At 45.1% G+C, this 19472-nt stretch overlaps 1 protein-coding gene across 2 annotated transcripts in view; it reads left to right on the top strand.

Annotated features, from left to right (window-relative positions):
- Positions 1-19472, top strand: part of LOC135368512 (vesicular acetylcholine transporter-like) — a 67313-nt gene that overhangs the window by 12356 nt on the left and 35485 nt on the right. Inside the window, exon 2 of one of the 2 annotated variants that reach the window (XM_064601859.1) lies at positions 8821-15809. The exons of the other annotated variant lie outside the window; for it this stretch is intronic. Coding sequence (XP_064457929.1) covers positions 8870-10567 — 1698 coding nt within the window. The 5' untranslated portion in view covers positions 8821-8869 and the 3' untranslated portion in view covers positions 10568-15809. Of the gene's footprint in view, positions 1-8820; positions 15810-19472 lie in introns of those variants that run through there. 2 annotated transcript variants of the gene reach the window in all.

Raw genomic sequence — 19472 nt, 5'->3', positions numbered from 1 at the left:
GTTTTTTTTTTTTGAGAGTATACGTGCATGTGCTGAACACTCCAATTATGATGAGGATGTGAGGCTTGGGGATTTCTTTTCGTCCCAAGGCAACCATGACCGTGGACGGCACTATGGTGGCCTGTCTGGCGATTAGGTTGGGTAGCCAAGAGGTTGGTAGGTTGGAATTGTGACACGTTACGTGCAAGTCTGCACCAATCACCTTATTACCTTTACCTCGGTTCCATGTTTTCACCAGGGGATTGTTGGCGTTCACGCGGAAGAATAACCGTTCTTCGAGGGTTCTTCATAGTGCAAGAACCTTTCTTATCTGCGAGAACGAAAGAATGGCTAAGGATCTGGTGGCGTCCTACCTGTGAAGAACTTTTTAAAAATAGACATTTTTGTGAGGACAGCGAATTAAGCAATAACCCGCGCAGCATATGTAGAATAAACGCAAACTGTGAGAAACATTGCCACGCTGTACAACAGCAACAAAGACGTCAACTTCTATCACGTCAACGTATGTCATAACGAAAGGCGCGAATTCTAAAACGCCTCTTCCCATGCCATACGAAATGGGCTTCGCACACACCCACGAGTCGACGCTGCTTTTCTTCGGATACGTCGCGAAGTCTAACATAAAAATTTAACGCCTCTGAATATCATTGCCAGAATGATCGGACGTCTACGCAGCGCAAGACCTTATGGTAATCCTCCAAACGACGAAGACAGCGATTGCCATGCATACTGCATTCTATACTACATTCGAGAAGCCCATTTTCTTCCTCGAGCAAAACTCTTCGTTATACGACCCGTTCCTTCCAGGAGGAACGTTGCTGCCAGCTAAATTCCACCGCCCTCTAGGAAATGTTTTACGACGCAGACGTGGACCATCTTCACTGCGCGCGGATACATTACCCTCCCTCCGTTTCCACCGTACATTTCGGAGAAACGGAAAGCATTGCCGGATCTGCTCGTAATGGCCGCAGCTTCCACAGAGAAAGGAGGAGATGGTGAACTCGGGCCAGTGCTTTCGAGCCTACTATTGAACTGAGAGCGACGGGAAAAAAATTAAGCGTTGTAGCTTATTCTATTTCCGTTCGGCACTCAGTTTACGTGTGGCTTGAAACAGGGTAGGCACGATTTTATAAAAACATTTAAACGTTTTTTCAGCATTTCAGTATAAACCTATGTAAACCTGAGTTGAGTGAGAGGGGCTGATCTCCTTCCACATTCCCTCAGCAGATATAGCTGGATTTCCCGCTTTTGTAATAAATTATGCAACACGGGCGCGGCTTGTAAAAAAGAAAAGAAAAAGGGAACATGCTATTAGCCGTACGTCCAGTATGACGCTCATTTGGCAAATAATAACGGAACTGCACAAGAAAACACACTTGCAGAAAGCTGTCTGCCGACATAAAACCACGAATTAGAGAGTTTTAGTACATCGTACGCTATCGCCTTTGCGTATGTAAGAGATAGCGTTGATGGTTCTGCGCACGCCCATAAGAGAAAGAGAGCTTCGCGCAGTGCGCAGAACCAGCAACGCTATCCCTTACGTACGCAAAAGCGATGGCGCGCGGTACACTAAAACTCTCTATTATCGAATTATCACGCTCACGCGAACGGTTGATATTCCGCAAACTGCCCGCGACATGAGTAGACTACATTTATACGGTGGTTACAAAAATTTTGATGTATACACGTTAATTAAATGCTCTGAGTCGACACTGCCGTTCAAACAGTTCAAAACGTACCGTCTAGAACCTTCGAATACTGTTTTTACATGACTCATCGTTTTCAGGGCTTCACTCTGAGTTTCACAGTAGTTACATGCAGGAAATCCATCACCGAAGCCAATTCTTTAATATTCACAAGCTTTCGTGTAGCAGTCTAGACTACTACTAGTAGACTGTCACATCCCAAGCAGCACAACATGTTGGCCCAATATTGGACCAATATGGGCAATACCGGCCCAATATTGGTCCAATCGTGGACCAATATTGAAATTGGCCCACTAAATATTGGCCCGATATTGGGCCGACATTGCCAATATTGGTCCAATATTGGGCCAACATGCTGTGCTGCTTGGGGTGAAAGCTTGTGAATATGAGGGAAGTTTCACTTCCCTCTGCTGTTTTCACAGTGTACTCTTAAGAATGAACTTCACCGCATAGCATGCTCCTAGCCAACCATCATCTCGTATGATATCATTATCTGCCCTGATTTGTTGAAAACGGGAGGCGTACGGCTTTTTTGTGACACTTATGCTGTTCATAATTTCACAAAAAAGGCGCACGCCTCCCGTTTTCAACAAATCAGGGCAGATAACGATATCATTCAAGATGATGGTTGGCTAGGAGCGTGCTATGCGGTGAAGTTCATTTTTAAGAGTGTACTGTTGTAATCCGCAGGCTACGTGTACACTCTTAAAAATGAACTTCACCGCATAGCACGCTCTTAGCCAACCATCATCTCGAATGATATCGTTATCTGCCCTGATTTGATGGAAACGGGAGGCGTACGCCTTTTTTGTGACACTTATGCTGGTCATAATTGTCACAGAAAAGGCGTACGCCTCCCGTTTTCGACAACTCAGGTCAGATAACGATATCATTCGAGACGATGGTTGGCTAGGAGCGTGCTATGAGGTGAAGTTCATTTTTAAGAGTGTATATGAGCACAGTGCCGCCCGATTTGCAAACGCTACGAAGAAGCAAAGACGTTAGAAGGGAACAGACCCAGAAAATCATGCATATCAACTTGAGCGGTGGCTCCTTTAGTCAATACAAAATTCGTGTTTACGGACCTTCCTTTTCCTATAACGAGTGAACCACTTGCATGGATGGAAATAGCTGGGAGTGACATTTCACAACTGATCGATAACATCGGCTACCGCCCCACTAGACACGCGATGGAATCGTTAGCGCACTTTGAAACCCCGGATGCAGAATCCAGCACGGATCTGGCAATGTGGCACGCTATTATTGGATCGTTGAGGCTTACTTTCGAAATGTCCGTCACAATCTGCGCTGTGCACTTCCCGAAGTGTCGGGGAGCGAGACGAACATCGTGTTGTTTACGACAGACAGCTGACAACAAAATGATGTTCTCCTGAATGTCATACACTCTTAGACAAAAAAGAAAGAAAAAAAGGTGGAGTAGTTACACCTTTTAGGAGGTAATAGTTGTCGCATATGTTGTGCCTAAAAGGTTGCAAAGTTCTACACTCTTAAAAATAAGGGGAGGGGGTAATGGCAGGATCGGCTCACCGTTGTTGGTCACACAGAAGTGGACTATAGCAAAAAACACACGACTATAGCAAAAAAAAAAAAAAGAAGACGGGTGGAGGATATAGGATGAAGGGTGGAGATGCGTAGAGCGTGCATGAGTTCGTTGGGGAGAGCAAAGTGTTAGAGGGGTCGCTGAGCAAGTCCCGCCTTCTGCAGAAACAGAATAAGGTTTCTTGCTTGAGCAGAACGTTCTTAAGAATGAACTTCACCGCATAGCACGCAACTAGTCAACCATCATCTCGAATGATATCGTTATCTGCGCTGATTTGTTGAAAACGGGAGGCGTACGCATTTTTTGTGACACTTATGCTGTTCATAATTGTCACAAAACAGGCGTACGGCTCCCGTTTTCAATAAATCAGGGCAGATAACGATATCATTCGAGATGATGGTTGGCTAGGAGCGTGCTATGCGGTGAAATTCATTTTCAAGAGCGTACCTGCTACCTCACTCTCAAAACAGAAGTTCACCGCATAGCAAGTTGTCCGCCAACCACTGCCACGAATGATAGGGTTATCGCTTCTGATTAGGTGAGCGAGGGGGGCGTACGCCTTTTTGTAGCATTTTGGATATGATAATTGCCTTTACCACCCTTTTACACCCTTTATCAGAAGCTATGTTGACCTACACTCTTAAAAATGAACTTCACCGCATAGCACGCTCCTAGCCAACCATCATCTCGAATGATATCGTTATCTGCCCTGATTTGTTGAAAACAGGAGGCGTACGCCTTTTTTGTGACAATTATGAACAGCATAAGTGTCACAAAGAAGGCGTAGGCCTCCCGTTTTCAACAAATCAGGGCAGATAACGATATCATTTGAGATGATGGTTGGCTAGGAGCGTGCTATGCGGTGAAGTTCATTTTTAAGAGTGTACACTCTTAAAACAAAGCTTCACCACGTAGCACGCTGAAGGCTAACCATTGTAGTACACAGTGGTACCTCTATCACTCTTGATTTGTGGAAAGAGCGGGGCGTACGCCCTTTTGTGACAACTAACATTTCTACATAAGTGTCATAAAAAGACGTGCACTTCCCGTTTTCAACAAATCAGATGAGAGAACGATATCATTGGGGATTATGTTTGGCTAGCTGCGTGCTATGTGGTGAAGTTCATTTTTAAGAGTGTATTGGTGGTAACTATAGAAGTTGCCACCTATTCACACACTCTTTTTTTCCTAGAGTGTAGGATGGCAAAAGTGACAGAAGTGAGACTTTTTTTCTTCTTCTTCTTTTCATTTTTCTTCTTTCCTGCCTCAGGTTCCTGCCTGATGAAGCGTGGTCCACCACGCGAAGTATTGTATATCGTACTCCGAAAGCTTCAGTGTTGCTCTTTGAGTGTTACACATTTAATCTCGGACTTGACTCTCCATCTTCGCTCGACATCTACGACCGTACAACATGAAAGGATATAGACCAATAAACTGCATGTTTTGCACAAATAAAGCAATATTCGCTCCACCAGAAACCATCCTAGCACGGGAAGTACTTTGCACTATACTAGACCTCAGGTAATATCCAGCCTTTTCCAGTTTCACGATACTAGCGCATAGTTCCCGCCTCAAGTTAATCAATTAAGGTTACGCGTGTCCCCCGGGACATTTTGTGCCACAAACGCACTCCAATCCCTTGGCACCCTCGCCTCTCAGCCCTGCTTCTTTTGTGTTCGTATAGGCGAGGAACGAGGAGATCGTAAAGACCAGCACAAGGCCTCTGTTATGCGTTGGCCAGCGCTATAACCTAAATGAAGTCCAAGCACTGCGTGTTCCTGGAGGAGCGACGATAAACCGATCTAAGACCCTCTAGATCTCTTGGCTCACGCGGCAGATAGCGCATAAAACAATTGATTCGCAAAGTCTCGCAGCCTGTAAACAACTTTCGGCCATGAAATTATAACAAATTACAGTACCGCGTACGTCGGAGAATACGGGAGTAATGTTGTTAGGGCGTCACCATGGAAACGCGTGGATGCTGAGATCGTGGATTAGTATAAACTTCGTTAATTCTGATGGTGATTTCAAGTTTCCTTGATACAAACGAGGCCACAGCACATGACGTGCACGGGGCGCCTTGGTAGATGTTCAATTATCGAATTTACTAAACCCTACCCTACAATATCTGTGAGTGTGAATGATGTGAAGATACGACAGTGGGGGGGACATGCATAGCTCCTCCAGCAGGCCTGCAGACGACAGGAAAACTTGAATGCGTCTTCGACATGCTATTGCGTTCCCATAGGCAAGGCTTATAGCCGTCCGGAGAATTGAATTGGATTGGATTGATTTAAAAAACGCCAAAGATAGTGGTTCCATAATTGTGGAGCCGACTGGTCCGAAAATGGCGTCCAACGTAGGGTACCCGGACATCTTGGATCGTATAGCACGGTCTCTTAAATTCCATTCCAAGACAGCCGATGAAAATGTGTCTCCCAGAATAAGCCATATCATAAAAAGACAAAGAAAAAGTTGAGCAGCGTTGCCGGACGAATGAAGCATCCGATTGCGCCAGGTGACTCCAAGGTCACGCTGTGATTGGAAGGCGACTTGGCCCACCACCGGTCTTACCAGATGACTAAACTCAGCGAAGTCGGCCAAATATGCACACTTACCACTCTCTCTCTCTCTCTCCTTCCTTTGTCTTCTATTTATCCAGGTTCGCGCTTGTTTCGGCGCACTGAAACGGAAGTTTGAAAATTTAAGATGGTGATGCTTCCTACCGGATGAGAAAGAAGGAGAAAAAAAATCTGGTTAACAACAGAAAGACGCAAAATGCTCATTGATTACACGGTACACACAACAATTATTGCTTAAAAGTTTCCTGACAGGAGCCGAATAACATAATTTGTTACTGTGGTGACATTCCGAGGGGAAAATAGTCTTCTTTTGACGTTCTTTCAATAGACATGGATAATGAAACTAAAAAATTAAAAAGCGTGCAAGCGGTTGGGGTTGGTCGGCAGTAGACACGAGCAACAGTTCCTTCAGAGTGAGAAACACAACATGAGGAAGGAAAAGAAAAAGAGAGAGGAAAACACAGGACTCCTGCTTCGTGTTTTTTTCTGTGTTGTGGTTAGTTTCAGTTTATTTGACGTAGCGTACAGGTAAAATACATATAAGGACTGGCACTGACATAGCCCCTGACATAGTCCCATATGCAACAAGACACAATAAGTTGAAACTGATGCGTGAGGAATATTTACGTAAACCAACCGCAAAACAAACACAAAGTGAAAAAGTTACCGTTGTTATACAGAAAAAAAATATTATACTTCCACTTTAAACTTACGAACAGAGCAGCCTGATATGTAATTAAGGACAAAATAATCAATTAGCTCCAGAGAACGGTACTATAAACATTACTGGTTCCTCGAACTCAAGGAAATAGTGCCCCCGTATAATAAGGTAAGATTCTAGGCATATGAAATGACACTCGCACTGCTCAGTTGCAGCTCAATAAATAAATAGAATGTCGCATTGCCGTGAATCTGTCAAGCGTAATCCATTTATGGAATCCCAACCCAGCGTAACCATTAGTTCTGGTTAACTCAACGTGCCAACGCGTGAATGCACTTTACAACGCCAAGCCTCTAGTCCACCGTTACCATTAATCACAGCTCACCGCACGAAAAAATGGAATGCGAGGGGCGAGGGCGTGTGCCCATTGCGCCTATTAAGGGGCAATTGGGCTGCTCTATCAGTGCATATTTAATGCGGTGAGGCGGGGAATTCCCCGTACGCTGTCACCTGCCACAACGAGTGGTAGACGCGGGTGCCGACAGGAGCGGGGAACACAGTCATCACTGGTTCAGTCCCTCAGGATTCGCTATTATAGCCAACTGCGTTGCCTTGGTTACCGGAAATGGAGTGCAAAGACCGAGATGTGCAAGCGAAAACATCGCGCTTTACTGAGTATACCGGCTGTACGTCGTGATAAGAGATATATCGAAACGTCTTGGTTAGCTCTGGTGCTGGATATGTATGGGTGATGCAAAATGTCGTTTCTTGCGAAAAGCTAAGAGTACATAAATAGGGCTCTTCGTTTTACGGGTTAAACCCGATTTTTCGCGTTAGTTCCCCCGCGAACAAGTTTTAAATAATTCGGGTGAAACGCGAAATCCTTGCGGTCCTTCATCTTGTCGTTCTAGGTAAACCGTCGGAATAGTGAATCATAATATCAGCAAAGAGAGCTATTTGTGACAACCTATTTGTCCCCCTTTTATAATCCCCTCCTGTAGGAGTCAAAGACCAGCTTCTATGGAGCTCCGGCAACTGTTTGAATACCGCGGTCATTCACTGCCTCAGTTCTAAGCGGAAATATAAAGATTCTTGCTTCTCGTCCCAGTGTCACAGGAGTGACTTGTTTCATATCCCTTTTGTTTCACCCGAAGATTCCCCGATGACATATCAAACACAGATCGTAGCGCCCGATTTCTCCCCGAATTCTCGTGTCTAAATAGCACCCGATTTTTCCCTCCCGAATTTGAAAAATCATAAAACCCGAAAACGAAGAACCCTATAACATAAACAATAGGAATCCCGTTACCCTGTAACTTCGAACTCGCAGGCAGCGCAATATACTGAAAGTACAAGTACATAGGGGTGGCTGGCAGGTGCCTTATCAGTAAGGTGCTTCATTTCACTGAGATGTACCACCAAGGAAACAACCTTGATCCACATGTCCACCCCTATGCACTCCTGCTTGGGGCAGGTCACATGCTGATCAGTCAGAACGAGAAACGGGTCACCACTATGACGCATAATTCTTTTCCCGGAAATTGGAACGCGATGCCTACCCAAGCAGCACAATGTACTGAAAGTCGAGTGCAATAGGGGTGGACGGTATGTGTCTTATCAATGTTTTTTACTTTCGCGAGTCTATTCAAGGCCTTCCAGCTACCCGTCCACCCCTATTGCAGTCTACTTTCAGTACATTTTGCTGCTTGGGTAACTTGAAGCTCTGCGCGACGGCGAACCCACCCACACTAATCTACGCTTTTCAGTTCAGTACATTGTGCTGCATGGGTAGACTGTCAGATGCTGGCTCTAAATGCAGTGGAAAGTCAACCTGTTCCAGATGAGCATGATGTTTGTGTGTGATAAAGCATGTGTGTGATAAGACATCATATAGGATAGATGACGCTTGGCACGTATCTGTAATTCTGTGTTGTTCCCAGAATGAGAGGGCGGCCTGGCTGATAGAGGGGACGGTGCATGCGCCGGTGATTCCAACAGCTGGCTCCCGCTGCACACTCTAAGATAAAGGAAGTCTATGTAGTCCGCTCAGGGAACAAAACCCACCGCAACGATTCTCGCTCAGACCCACCTGTATACAATTCCCGCTTTACAAGGCACGAGCAGATGGCTCTTGAACCAGCTGGTGCATTTCCTCGGTAGCAGACCAACGTCGGATAATGGTCGGATAAAGGACTAAGACTAGTCCCTCCTCTTTTTGTCTTAGAGTGCGCAGACAGCAGCCGCCATGCCGCCCTCCGTAGTTCCCACGAGCGAAACGCTCACTGACGCTACCGTTTCTTTCCCCCTAAGGAGCTTTGGAGGGTGGCAAGGCTGGCTGGCTGACGCAGCGACATCAGCCATGGCGGTACTTCCCATCATCAACCAGGACACGTCTCAGATCTGGAGGCGCATCAATGACAAGATCGAGGAGCCCAAGAGCCAACGACGGCTCATTCTTATCATCGTTTGTGTTGCGTTGCTGTTGGACAATATGCTGTACATGGTGATCGTGCCTATCATTCCGCAGTACTTGCGGAGCATCGACTCCTGGTACACGCACACGGAGGGTGGCAACATGTCGTCCTACGTGGTTAACACCAGCGTCAACGGTGTGTGGACAAACCGCACAGAATGGCGGCGTCTGGGAGGACGTGTGGTCTACGAAGGGGAGGAATCGGCTGTAGGCGTTCTCTTCGCTTCAAAGGCTATCATTCAACTGTTCATAAATCCTTTCTCCGGTGCTCTGATTGACCGAATCGGGTACGACCTGCCCATGATGTTCGGTCTGTGCGTCATGTTCCTCTCGACGGCGATCTTCGCCTGTGGTACAAGTTACGGCGTGCTCTTCTTCGCGAGGAGTCTTCAAGGCGTGGGATCAGCCTTTGCGGACACGTCGGGACTCGCCATGATCGCTGATCGGTTCACGGAAGAAGCTGAACGCAGCAAAGCCCTCGGCATCGCACTAGCGTTCATTTCTTTCGGATGTCTAGTGGCGCCACCCTTCGGCGGGTTACTGTACGAGTTTGCAGGAAAAGAAGTTCCGTTCATCATACTCTCCCTTGTATGTCTTATCGACGGCGTCTTGTTATTGTTCGTCATGCGACCAATCAAGCAGCAGATGAGGGAACTTGGAGTGGAACGGCCGAAAGGAACTCCGATATGGCGACTCCTTATCGATCCCTACATTGCATGCTGCGCTGGAGCCCTCGTTATGTCCAATGTCTCGCTCGCGTTTCTCGAACCTACGATTTCCATCTGGATGAAGGACACCATGAATGTTGACGAATGGCGGATTGGCCTCATTTGGTTGCCTGCGTTCTTTCCCCACGTAGCGGGAGTATATCTCACGGTGCGGATGGCAAGGCAATACCCGCAGTATCAGTGGGCCATGGCTTGTATGGGGCTGGCGTTGGAAGGCGTCAGCAGTTTCATCGTACCATTCGCTCGGTCTTACTGGGTTCTGATCCTTCCCTTGTCCACGATTTGCTTCGGCATCGCTCAGGTTGACACGTCTTTGCTTCCAACTCTAGGATATCTGGTCGACGTTCGCTATGTGTCCGTGTACGGTTCTATCTACGCCATTGCTGACATATCTTACTCGCTTGCTTACGCTGTCGGACCGATCATAGCTGGTGGTATCGTGGAGACGGTAGGTTTCACCGCTTTGAACATTTTCATAGCCATCTCGAACCTGATGTACTGTCCTCTGCTAATCATGCTGCGACACATTTATGATTACAAGCCGTTTGAAAGCGAGGCCAACATTCTCATGCAAGACCCACCAGCGAAAGAATATCAGACGTACAAACTACAAGATGGCATTGCGCAAGACAATCAACCAAATGTGAGCAACCATCTCCAACAGACGTCGTTTATGGAGGGCAATAAGACTGCCCAGTCAATGGCAAAGCAGGGAGCAGCAGCAGCTCAGCAGGGCATGCCGGGAAAGCCCAAGAGACCGGACAGGCCTAAGAAGCACGTGCGTGTGAGAGGATACAGGTCATCTGATATGGAAATGATGATTACCAGCTCAGAAGACGAGGAAGACTTGGAATAAAGTCGCGTTAGATAGAAAAAAGAAGCCAAAAGTTGTTATCTAGGACTGTTTTCTCCTGTGGGAAGCAAAGACTGGTTGTTTCAAATTCTGCTTCCACTGTCGTGGTAAACTTCACTGTGTTCTTGTTTACGGCATCTGTGCTAAAAGTGGCCGCGATTGCTGACTCTCCGACTGTTTTCTCTGTTCTCCAGCTGTGTTCGAAGTCATTACTGTGCAATTAACACGATTGTGACTATGTACAGAGCGGTTGTTTTCGATTGTAAATAGTAAAAAAAAACAAAAAAAGCTGTTACGGTATCTACCTATCGTTGACTACTGTGTACTGTAGTCACTTCAGCTGGACGAAACCGGGGAGTTGAAAGAAATTGCAACATACGCGCAGACGAAAAGTGCAAGCAATAACTTCTAAGTTGGGGCGGTTAGCTGTGCGCAACGTAACCGTCGATGTATAGGCTTATCAGGAGAATTTTGTACGCAAAGCCATTGCAGCGAAATGTGTCACAACTTCGCGGATTTAATCCCTTTATGATGTACTCTAGAGACCCTCCAGAGTTGTGCTCGATAAATCAGGATGCCTTATTTGTAAACCTTTGCGTGGGGGAAGTATAATGTAGTACTACGAGCAACTGTTGACTGTGTGGTTCAGGAATCGTGTTTTCTAGCCTAACGAGTTGAGTGGCCACAAGTGGTGCTAGCGATGCGAAAGACAGTGATGTGTGTCCAAGATGATAATCGAGCAGGAGGATAATTCTGACTATACCGAATTAAAAAATGATGTCTTAATTACGTACCACGTATTCGGCATGTACTGCGTTGCACACTAAAAACGAAAAAGAAAAAGAAGGAGTATATAAGGAAGCAATTACAGCTTCTAGTCCAATAATCCAATCCAATCCAATCTAGTTCCCTACCTGGATACCCCATTTTAGCCCTCTAACTCTGAAATTTATTCCCCAGCGCTGCGAATAGTACTTAGACCTCGCATACACTTCCCTCCATTTCGTTGCGGCAATGCATGTGGTCCGCCAAAGGAGTAAAAATACTCCTTTTTCTCTCAGAGTGTAGAAGTGTCAGCGTTATACGAGCGTTACCAATTCGTGTTGTCGCCAAACGGGAGTAAACATAATGGGCAACAAAGCTGCTGGGAGTATAAGCATTGGCGTTATGTATCTTTTCTCGTTGTATGTACGGCACCGTGTTGTTATCAAAACGTGTACTCTGTTGATAACTGTATGTGCAAGTTGAGATGCCAGACTGTTCTTCCGTGTATACGGATAGCACCAACCAATTTCTCACATGTGCAGTTAAAATCACGGTGTAGTTTGCGGCGGATTGTACGTATATACCCCAAACTCGTCCGACTCTGCTGTTCAAACAGTTTTTTTTTTAATTGCACTGTGGGGACGACAAGGAAACAAAAAGATCGACGACGCTGGTCGATTGCAAGCAACAAGAAAAAGAAAAGGAAAGAAAAAAGCAAACAACGAGCATCACGCAGGGAGAAAAATACATATAACGCCGAAGAAACATACTATACACTCTTAACAACAAAGTGTGTGCTGTAACTCCCCCTTTTTTTGGGAGTAAACCCTTGTCACATATATTACTCCCCTTGAGAAGTCTCCTCACTTTCTTCATAGCTATGAAGGGAGTGAGGAGACTCCTTAATGAGGGTAATGACTACACTCCAAAGGGAGTGATATATGTGTCTAGGGACTACAGCTTCTAGTCCCTAGATTGCAATTACTCCCCGATTTAGTCTCATGAACCTGAAATTTACTACCCCAACACCGCAAATTGTCCCCCCCCCCCCCCCTCAATGTCGTATAAACTTCCGTGCATGGAGTCTCGCAAGGAACTAATGGTTGTGGCAACGCATCTAACCCCAAAAAGGACTAAACTTGCTCCCCCTAAGAGTACGATGCCATTGAAAAATGTGGCGAAAGACGAGTTCGAATTACAAAGATTTCGCAACGCCTGGTAACGCGTATGTAGATGTGTGAAAGTGGAAGCTGCCTATATTTGTGTGCATGGAACTTGGTTGCCTTCAGAAGCATCAAAGCGAGGGACAACCGGCTGCAATGAAAGTGACAGAGCCTGTGTCAAAACGACATGTGATACTGTTACACGACACTCCACTGTGCAGCCCTACGGTGAAACAGCGCGTTGAACCACTTCTGTCGCGCGTTACCACATTATGCTTGCCGTGTTACACTGCTCCAAAGAATATGAACTGCGTCCTACAGAGCTACAAGGTAAAGCGGGATTTTATTTGTGAGCACTATCGACGTGAAGTGAAGTGTCGTTTCTTTATACGGAGGACATGTTGGTACATTTGGTTGAGACGGTGTGTGTTGTCATGGACGTATGGTCGAGAAAAGCAGTTCAACCGTAATGATCTTCTAAAAGTAAGTCGCTGCCAGTTTCTGAATTTAGGAATTATGTACAGGGTTACACGTTGTAGCTTGTTTGTGTCACGAATTCCAATTATACGTATATTCGCTCACTCGTACATTTTGTTACATGTATCGCTCATGTTGTTGATATCTCTGAACACCAAACGCTCAGTATCAAAGTGTAAACGGGAGAGGGGTCGGATGGTTGTCAGCGCCTGTAAAGTCAATCGAAGAAAGTGATATATAGAACGGACGTCGCTGAGCTCTCAACCAACTAAATTTATCGCAAAATTTACTAGGAAATTTATTCTTATTGTTAAATTTTATTAGTTGAGAGTTCAGCGACGTCTGTCTATTTCCCTTTCTTGATCCGAATTTATCAGCACTGCCAACACGATGGCAAAAGCTGAGAATAAACAAATTAGTATTCAGTTCCTCGATAACGACAACGTCACTAATAGCTTTTATCCGATCGCTAGAAGACACCTACGTTACTAGAAACAATACATAGGTTCCGCGGTCTGAAATATAAAGTTCGTCAACGTCTCTATCGGTACACAAATCGAAAACGCGAACTGTAATACCATATCTGTCTCCCTGTATGCTTCGGTTGTCCCGCGCCTTAATTACCTTAGAAACGTTCTCAGTTACAGGAAAACAGCGATTCAACGGGTAAATATATAGGTGTTAGATCGCGCATTTTGCGTTCTTCTTGCTGCTTCTATCGTGTACTTGGGCCTATAGGGCTAAATCGCGGCATGCATGTTTGTAGCGCTGGAAGCTGCTAACGTTGATCGATTGATTGAACCTTGTGAACCGCGCTGCGTCGTATGAATTGGTAACTCGTAATGTATTGCTCCAAGCTTGTGACACGAAGGTCTAAAGCGACAAACATTTTACGCTATTAGTGACTTCTTATCTGATAATGAGGATGCGTGACTTTACGTCGCGAGACAGCTACGGTCAGGTTTTATATGAGTGTTCCTCGTTTCCTATGCTGTCTCTCGAGTGTTTAGACAAACAAGCTTGAATGACCTAGAAATACATTTTCGGTTTGCGTTCTTCAGTTATGAACACTCTCCTTTTGGTATGTCATTGGCAAACTACTGAGCAGAATAAGGCAGCAACGACATTACACCTCTATTAGACATAATTTGTGGTCTCGTAATGTCAGAATAGAAGTCTTCTCATTGATGACGGCTCTGTACAGATCCAAGCTGAAGGAATATTTGTTGGTGCGAACAATATACTGGTTACGTTGACACTCTCCTGTTAACTCACTGTTGTTGCTCAGACTACTATATCTTCTCAGGATGTACAGCAAATAATATAAAACTGGTAACTTACGACGATGATGCTCCCGAGCACTTCCTGTATAGTATTTATCAATGTTGGTGCCGTTAGAACACTAATCGATTCATGGGTAAAGGGGTTGTGACTCTTCGACAAAAATATGGTTCATTGCATCATGTACGCGTTGTACTGCACTCCAGAGTACCCAAGAAAAATAAAAAAGGAATTATTTTTCTACACGTCATAGTCAGCGAGATACAGGGGGGAGGGGGGCGAGGTGTCCAGCTATGACGTCACAAGTGCTCGGCTGTTCCTATTGGCTCTGCCATGTATGGTTCTTCCGGAGCTACAGCACAAAGGACACAGATCGAGAGGAAGGCGCCCACGATGCTCTATAATGTCAACAAAATTTGTTTACCGGAAGAACCAAGCATGAATCGGCACCCAAGAAACCCGCAATGCTGCACTAGAAAGCTATTGGCTCCCCTGAACACGTGACCTCTGCGTAAGGCCGTCTCACTGGCGTAGATGTTTGCCGTGGTGTCACAGCCTGATGAATTTCGGTATTCGAAGAGTCGTATATCGCTCACTTCGCTGTAGTACTTGGAAGACAGCTTCGCATAGATTGAGATGGGTTTGAAAGGGGGAGTAAAAGTAAAGCGAGAAATTGAATTGGTCACCCGGCGAACTCTGCTAGTCCCATAATGAACCCCTAATTTATTTATTTTTTGTTTAGGGAATAGCAAGCCGGCGTGCTGCATGGCTGACCTTTCCCCTTTTGTCTTTCCTTTTCCTTTTCTTTTCTGCCAATAAATCCCCCCTAAATGAATGAACCCCCCCACAAAAAAAGAGGAAAAACGTCAGCCCTCCCTCTCCCCGAACTGCATACTGCATCTCCTAGAAGTGCACGGAATCGCGACAAACTAAAGCTGAAACGAGGAACAGGGAACTGGACTACACATGCATAGCACGCGGTCACTCTGTATCGACGGAAGGGATAGACCACAGATTAGCCGGTGCAAGACGAACGATAGACACAAACCCAGAGACACGGAATATAATGTTTTTTGTAACCTTTGCCTGAGTCTTAGGAGGTACGCATGACACAAACGGAAAAGACGAGACTCTGTCGTTCCTGCACAGCTCCCCAGACACAGGGAAATACTACCATCAATTAGCCTACAGCAACCTCGCTTGCTTTTTGTTTCTATTTTTATATATAGTCGGTCCGTGTAAATAAAGTTTTTTTCTTTTACAAATCAATCAATAAACTTTGCTGTGGTTCAGAAATCGGTCGTGCTGTTTTCGTGCGGTGCGTCTCTCGCTTTCTGACCGTTGTTCGTCATTTTATACTCTTTTACGTTAAACTGGGATGACATGAGGGAAGCGTCACGACCCCTTTAATTCCGGTATCCATCACACCCAGCTAACCACCAGGACGCATGTGGACCATAGGCTCGAAACGGCGCCGTTGATGTATACCTGAATAGGGTATGATTCATGTCACCTATAGGAGATGGTTGCTCGAGCAAAATGCCCTCTTTCTTGATGGAGTGTGTTATGAAAGACTTGTACTCGTTACTTCGGTACGTTGTGTACTTCTAGTATGTTGCTCTTCAACTTCCGTGAGTAGAAATAAAGCTGTGCAAGAGGTGTGTCCAGAATTGTGACGTGTTTGGTGTATACTGCGCCTGTGGACTTCGTGCGTACGGAATAAATAAAGCTGAGAGAGAGTGAAATCGATTGACACGCGGCAATCCAATTCAGAAACTTAAAGAGAAAGGAACAACAACAACAGCTTTATTTTGATGACGTTGAGTGGGGTGTACGTAAAGGAAAACGTAATGTTACTTTTAGAAGTGCATGTCTGAAGACATAATCAATCCAGAATGACATTCGCGTGTTATCGAATCCTTACACATGAATGAGAATGAAAAGAAGACCCGAACCGAGCTTCAACGTAAAGCGAAAAGAAAGTCTTAAACGTAATAGAACAGAACTGACATCCATCTCGACGAAGATTCGATATTTCCTGTCCATCTTTATCCAGACTACGAGTTCTGGAGTACCTATTGGACTAACATCTCCATGTTTTCATTTCCTCTATCATCACCATCATCATCATAATCCATCTCCACGCCGAACTGGAGTCAGAACAACCCCGTTTACATTAAGAAGAGGACAATACAAAAATTAAAAAAAAAAGCTACATCTTTGACCATTATGCAAGACCCCCAATGTGAGCCATAAATTTTTAGTGGAATTCTTTTTTGAAATGCCCTATTCATTTGCTATTGAAAGTCTTTCAATGTCTCATGAAATCGAATTTTTTTTTATTGTTTGCATTGTTGTGGTAGTGGCTACAAAATTTCAGCGTACCGCAAACAACGGTCTGGCAGTCACGTTGTTGTATCACTGACACTGACACGTATTGTCGGGTGGCCCTATAAGCCGACGAACGTACAAGGGAGTTGGCCCTATAAACGTGTCGCTTAAAAAAAATGCATATTCGGTCCTACGTCAGGAAAAAAACTGGCTTCTTTTCCTTCATTCTTCCTTTCTTTCTTTATTTATTTTTTTCTGAAAGGTGCTCAATAAAGTTCCCGATCTCGAAAACTTCCAGTCCAACTGCTATACACGAAGCCCATCTTACATAGCGCGTACATAAATATTCGCATTTCAAAGCGAAGAAACAAGCACAATCAACTGAACAGTTCGATTTCGTCGCGAGGTGGCTCATTAGAAGGATGAGGCGGCACAGCATCAAACCGATGCATGCACTCGAGGTCTCGAACACTTTCCTTATTTTCTTTTTTTTTTTTTTCGAAAAGTTGCTTCCTTCCCCATGCAGTCGGCTTTGCGCCCCTTATTGCGATAAATTCGAGTTCCATCCCTAACTAGCGCACAAACCCAAACAATGGCGCGACCCGAGGGGTGGATGGGGGAGGATGTTAGAAGGACTAAGGTAGAAAGGAGGAGGAAGAGAGGGAGGTGAGAGAGAGAGAGGGAGAGATCAAGAGGATTGTCGTCTCTCGTGTGTACCTTTCATATTATCTGCTCGCTCGATCGAGCTTCCCAAAACCCAGAAGAGAGAAATAAGTAAAAACGGAAAAACAGGAGATGTGGGGAACGTGATCACGTGACGAACCGCTCTGTCTGTCTGTTGTTGTGCCACTCGAGCGTGAGGATGTGCTACCTTTCAGTATTGTACTCCGAGCACCGTCGCGTTTGCCAACGGGATGTGCGAGATAATTGACCGTTATCTGTACGGAGCGCTGTGATCGCATAGGCGCCGACTATCTGTATTGAGCAGCAACCGACGACGATTGATGCGAAATTATTTGATTCAATTTAAAAAAATATATGAATATATATGTGATGAGCCATCGAGCACTTTGTGCTTGGAATCGTACACTGATCTTTATAGCCGAACAGGAAATAGGGTACTGTCGTTGTTCGTTTGCTTACTAAATAATAGACATATACTCTAAGTTAGTCCGTTTTGGGGATTACATACATTGCCAGAACTGTTAGTCCCTTTTGGGACTAAATGCAGGAACTATTTGCAGTGGGTGGGGAGTAAAATTTACGGTCATGCGATTAAAATGGGGAGTAATTTCAACATAGGAGACTAGACGCAGTAATTGCTCCACAATTTACTCCTTTGTTTTTTCTTGAAGTGTATAGTCTCCTAGACTCCTTTGGCTTTCTTATCAATCGTGCAAATTAGCTTAATTAATAAAGTACGTAACATGTATTGTTCCGCTATCAGGAGGGAACATTTTTGAGTGCAATTCATAACCACCTTCTTGTGTGTAGGCAACAATCCTATATTCTCTTAAACTGTAGCACTTATTTTCAACAGCAGATACCATCGCAGAGACTGCAAACCATCCCGGGCGCGTCGCGAGACTTTAAACATTTCCATCCGACAGAACGCGGCGGTGTCTTTATATTTATAAGGCTTTACAGAGTTTCACTGCAATTTTCAATGATTCCCCCTGCTTCTCACTTCATACGGGTTACAATAACTTGCAGTTTCTTTAAGAATATTTATTTAAAAATATTTTATGCAAAAGTAATAAGAGTTTACGCAGAAACTGTAAGAGCTACGGGTGAAGGTATATACCGACACAGCCTGTCAAATGACATAGAGAACCTCAATCGAGCGGGAAATCCGCGAATTACAGGAAAACAATGAAAAAAGAAAAAAAAAAACATTTCTAAACGCGATAAGTTGACCAGCGAGCAGTCATATTGCAGGGACGGGTCAAAGCACGAAAAGCCCGAGCCAGCAGCGAACATTCAGTGATTCTTCCTCAAACGAGTCGGCAGGCAACTAACGAACTCTATTTCCTACACTGGCAGCCTTTTACTTTTCATTTCCCTGGGGCAACATCGGCCCCATATGACGAACTTGTTATTCTAACGAGAGCTCCCCGGGCTCAGAGTACGCTAGGGGTTCCCGCACACATAACTGACGACCAGCATCCAATTTTTCCTTCTCCTCCTGCCCGCCGCCGGTTCAAACGTGATGAGCATGCGAATCAGCCGACTGTGTACTAACGCTTCCCGCAACTTTTATTACCGCCTTCATTCGACCTTTTCTTTTGTTCTATGCGTGTTTACTTTTCTACAATCATCCCGGGAGATTTTCTTCCCGCGAACCCGAATGATTGAGTTTGGCGCCGTTTCTCATTTAATCCGCGGCACGTCTTCTCGGGCATCTTTTGTTTCGCTCTCATTCTCTATCTTCTGTTCTTTTAAACCTTGGGCGATATCTTGAAAGCACATTACGTTTTCTATTGTGCCTCCCCCTTTATTTTTTAATGAAAGTGTGGCAGGGTACGGTGTCGGCGAGAGGTCCTTCGGTGGGGTACAGGTCACCCGTGCTGCTGACTGCAGCCAGCAGCCCCATAGTCGCGGCGTGATGTGAAAGAATTTAGGTTTTTTAACAAATTAAAATAATAAAGCTTCAGAGCTTCAAGAATCGCAAATATGTTCAACTCGCACCTACTCGACTTAATTTTGAATGCCCCGGTAAATAATGATAAACAACGTTTTTAGGGCGAAGGCGAAGTACCATATTTTTGAAGGGAGACGTGGGCAAGCATTGCGCGTGTCCCATCCTACAGTTTGCAACACAATAACTTAACGCTTTCTATAGCTCGTGGGCTTATTTGGCAATACAGTCAAACTCCTTTACAACGAAACTC

The sequence above is a fragment of the Ornithodoros turicata genome, chromosome 9 (assembly GCF_037126465.1).
Source record: "Ornithodoros turicata isolate Travis chromosome 9, ASM3712646v1, whole genome shotgun sequence".
Lineage (NCBI taxonomy): Eukaryota > Metazoa > Arthropoda > Arachnida > Ixodida > Argasidae > Ornithodoros > Ornithodoros turicata.
The sequence above is the reverse complement of the archived record's forward strand: the minus strand, read 5'-3'. Positions and strand labels throughout refer to the sequence as shown.